Here is a 4116-nt window from a genome sequence, read left to right as displayed (position 1 = left end):
GAGTGGCTGGCCAACACAGTGGTGGTAAAAAAGAAAACTGGGAAGTGGCAAGTATATGTAGACTTTACGGATTTAAATAAAGTTTGCCCGAAGGACCCTTTCCCCTGCCTCGGATAGATCAATTGGTGGAAGAAACTATAGGCTATTCCCGGATGAGCTTTTTAGACGCCTTTCAGGGCTATCATCAGATACCATTAGCTAAAGAAGATCAGGAAAAGATTGCTTTTCTTACACCCACTAGGAATTATCACTATAAAGTGTTGCCCTTTGGACTGAAGAACGCATGGTTTACCTACTAGAGGATGATGACCAAGATGTTTGAGCCTTAGTTGGGCAAAAATCTTGAGGTATATATAGACGATATGGAGGTGGAGAGTAAAGTAGAATCTTAGCATATAGATGACCTCGGGGATATTTTTTAGATATTGAGGAAACTCAAATTGCGCCTTAATGCTGCTAAGTGTTCTTTCGGCATGGGTTCTGGAAAATTTCCAGGTTATATGGTCACCCATCGTAGAATTGAAGTCAACCGTAATCAGATTAAAGCGATTAACAACCTGCAGCCCTCTCGGAATCCCAAAGAGGTCTAGAAGTTGACAAGAATGACTGCCACCTTCAACCGATTCATTTCTCGGTCAGCAGACAAGTGTAGACCCTTCTTCTAGTTGTTGCGTAAATGGAAGGGGTTTGAACAGACGGAGGAGTGCTCCTCGGCCTTCCAACAGCTGAAGGAATACCTTTCTTGGCCATTTATTATGTCCAAACCCGAGCAGGAGGAGGTCCTATTTGCCTACATTGCTGTAGCCTTACACGCGGTGAGTCTAGTGCTGATACAAGTTGATAATGGGGTACATAAACCAGTTTATTATGTGAGAAAATCACTACATGAGGTAGAAGTACATTATTTACTCTTGGAGAAGGCCATTTTAGCGGTGGTGCACGCAACGCACAAGCTCCCCCACTACTTCCATGTTGGAAAATCTAGTTTTGTATCTCATACAAAACATACAGCGGAAGAAATAAACAAGGATCTATTTCATTCACGATTGATAACATGCACTATGTAAATTTTAGAATTTAAGAACAAGATAACGTACCTTGGTGCGGTGAAATTCAAAATAAAAGATTAGAAGTACTTGGGAACACTTTTAATCTTCACTCCAATTCCACTTTACACCCAAGAAGTGTGGTCTCTCAATCAGTTTTCAAGGGATAATAATCAAGTGGCTTCACTCACACATACACACCATTTCACAATGATGTCTCTCCTTTTAAAAAAAAAAAAATTATGTATGTTTCTCTCTTTATATCTAACTGATTATCTAATTGGGCTGGCCTATTAGGCCTTTCCAATTAAGCTTTAGTGTGTGGCTTGGAGTGGGACCAAAAGGGACCAATAAGACACTAGCTCCAATGGGCCTTGGGTTTTTCTATCAACTCTTGACAAGTCCAAAGTTACCATTAATTATATTTAATACCACTATATAAATATAATTGCACTCTAAGCCTTGTTAATAAATTATATCCCAAGATTTTATTATACATGCAAGCCCTTCATAAATATTTATGAAATCCAATTTCATAAATAATACTTTAGTATCTTCTTACTAAAGTGGTTAGGCCTAACACTTTGAATAACCAAACCCGTTAAACTTATCTCAAGAGAATATTTTATATCTCGTTAAGAGATTATGAATTCCATCTTGAGAATATATGTTCCATCAACACTAAATGTGGATACCCAAAATACTGAGGTTTTGATCGTGACTTTAGATCTCACTCCTATATATCAAAGCAACTTACACCTTATGATTAAGTCAATTATTCTCTCAGGATAAAGAGTTCATGCAAATAGAAGTCGTGAGATTTATTATTCATTTGACAGTCGTTAGGAGAATAATAAATCTCACAGTGGTCCAGTTCAATATGTCTTAACTCTTAAAATATATCAACATATCAACTAGAAGTCTCCACTTCCATGATCAAGACAAATCATCTTAGTTGATACGTTATAGTTTTCGCAGATGAAATGCCCAATTTCATCACCGACTATGACCATAACTCTGAGTTTACAAAGAACTTGTGATTTATATATTCTGTGACTTTTCACATAAATCACATACTATGCATCTCATGGACTATATGATAATGTCCAAATATTCATGTTACCATTATTTTAGATAATAATTAAACAACTTTATTTATCATAATATTAAGTCATACATAATGTCATACATAGCATCATACAATAGGATTTAAGGGCACACATCCTAACATTCCAAGCCCACACGGTTGTAGTTCTAACCTAACTTTCTCTTCAATCCGTACTTCAGAGAACTGATTACACGGGACGGGTCGCCAAATGGGGGATGATCCTAAGGGCTCTTGATATCAAGTATATGCCTCGTGTCTCTGTTAAGGGACAGGTCCTCGTGGACTTAGTGGCCAAGTTTGCTGAGTCTCCCATTGAAAGAGAAGAAGAAGAGCAAAACATTGATGGAAAATCAGTCGGGGTGGTGTCCTTACAAGAATCTCTAACTTGGAGAGTATATGTTGATGGCACGGCCAATCAAAGGGGATCTGGAGTGGGGCTAGTTGTGATATCTCCCGAGAAGAACATTATTGAGAAATCCTTGAGGTTCTGGTTCTTAGCCACAAATAATGAGGCTGAGTATGAAGCCCTGTTGGTGGGAATGGACATGGTTCAGAAAATGGGAGGAGCAACAGTGGAGGTATTCTTGGATTTAAGGCTGGTTATTGGTAAAGTAAACGGGGAGTTGGAAGCTAGGGATTCGAGAATGCAAGGATATTTGAGCCAAGCCAGGCACCTACAGTCACGGTTCAAATCTTTCACCTTACAGCAAATCCTTAGAAGCAGAAACACTCATTAAGACTCCCTTGCCACGCTCGCTACCTCCTCGACGTAGAGCTTGCCTCGGATTATCCAAGTTAAGGATTTGTGTAACCTCACTGATCCGAAAAGGGAGAAGGCTTAGATCCATTAAGTCAGGACTGGACCTAGTTGGATGGATCCCATTGTGCTGTTCCTCAGAGATGACGTCTTGCTTGAGGGGAAGAAGGAGGCCGATAAGGTATGGAGGAAAGCTCCTCGTTTTTTGTTATCTGAGGATCAAAAGTTGTACAAGTGCTCTTTCTCTGGACCATACTTGCTGTGCATCCACCCTGACATGGTAGAGCCACTCCCGGAGGAGCTACATGAGGGGATTTGAGGGAGTCATACAGGAGGTAGGTCCTTGTCTCACAAGGCTCTCACTCAAGGATATTAGTGGTCAGACATGCAAAGGGGGGCACAAGAATACGTGAAGAAGTGTGACCAATGCTAGAGATTTGCTCTGAACATCCATTAGCTAGGAGGTGTGCTTAACCCTTTGTTTAGCCCCTGGCCTTTCGCTCAATAGGGCCTGGACATTATAGGACCCTTCCCCAAAGCAGCGGGGAATAGAAGGTGGCTTTTGGTCGGCACTGATTACTTCACCAAATGGGTTGAAGCTGAGCCTCTAGCGAACATCAGAGACGTGGATGCTAAGAGATTTGTGTGGAAAAATATTGTCACTCGGTTTGGGATTTCTCACACCCTCATCTCGGATAATGGGCTTTAGTTTGATAGCTAGGCTTTTAGGAGGTATTGTTGTGTAATGGGTATTAAGAATAGATATTCAACTCTGGCTTATCCCCAAGAAAATGGGTAGGCCGAGATGGTGAACAAAGTCATTGTTAGAGGGCTCAAAAAGAGGTTAGATGATGCCAAGGGAAAATGGGTGGAAGAATTGCCACATGTTGTTTGGACATATCGAACTACCCCTCGTAGGTCTATGGTAGAGATTCCATTTTCCTTAACTTATGGGGCCGAGGCCATAATCCCTCTGGAAATTGGATTTCCAATGCTGAGGACGAGCTTGTTTACTTCGGACAGCAATGATGAGTTACTAGAGAAGAGCTTGGATTTGATTGAAAAGCGAAGAGAAAATGTCATGGTTTAGTTGGTGTATTATCAGCAAAAGCTTAAGTAGGGGTACGACTCAAATGTGAAGTTAAGACTATTAACTCCTGGAGACTTGGTATTGCGGAAGGTTTTGGGTACTACAAAGAAACCAA

At 40.6% G+C, this 4116-nt stretch overlaps 1 protein-coding gene across 1 annotated transcript; it reads left to right on the top strand.

The window, feature by feature from the left end:
- Positions 1 to 473: 473 nt before the first annotated feature.
- Positions 474 to 2891, top strand: LOC142605921 (uncharacterized). Its single transcript, XM_075777347.1, has 2 exons — positions 474 to 584; positions 2334 to 2891. The coding sequence occupies exons 1-2, from the start codon at positions 474 to 476 to the stop codon at positions 2889 to 2891; spliced, it is 669 nt and encodes a 222-aa protein (XP_075633462.1).
- Positions 2892 to 4116: the final 1225 nt, after the last annotated feature.

Source organism: Castanea sativa, chromosome 8, assembly GCF_040712315.1.
Source record: "Castanea sativa cultivar Marrone di Chiusa Pesio chromosome 8, ASM4071231v1".
In the NCBI taxonomy this organism is placed as follows: Eukaryota; Viridiplantae; Streptophyta; class Magnoliopsida; order Fagales; family Fagaceae; genus Castanea; species Castanea sativa.
The sequence above is the reverse complement of the archived record's forward strand: the minus strand, read 5'-3'. Positions and strand labels throughout refer to the sequence as shown.

What these genes read in the sequence shown, in the direction of transcription:
- LOC142605921 (XM_075777347.1), top strand. Translation starts at nt 474, where the DNA reads ATGGGTTCTGGAAAATTTCCAGGTTATATGGTCACCCATCGTAGAATT. An exon ending in CCTCTCGGAATCCCAAAGAG is followed by an intron (nt 585 to 2,333) that starts GTCTAGAAGTTG and finishes TCCGTACTTCAG; the next exon opens with AGAACTGATTACACGGGACG.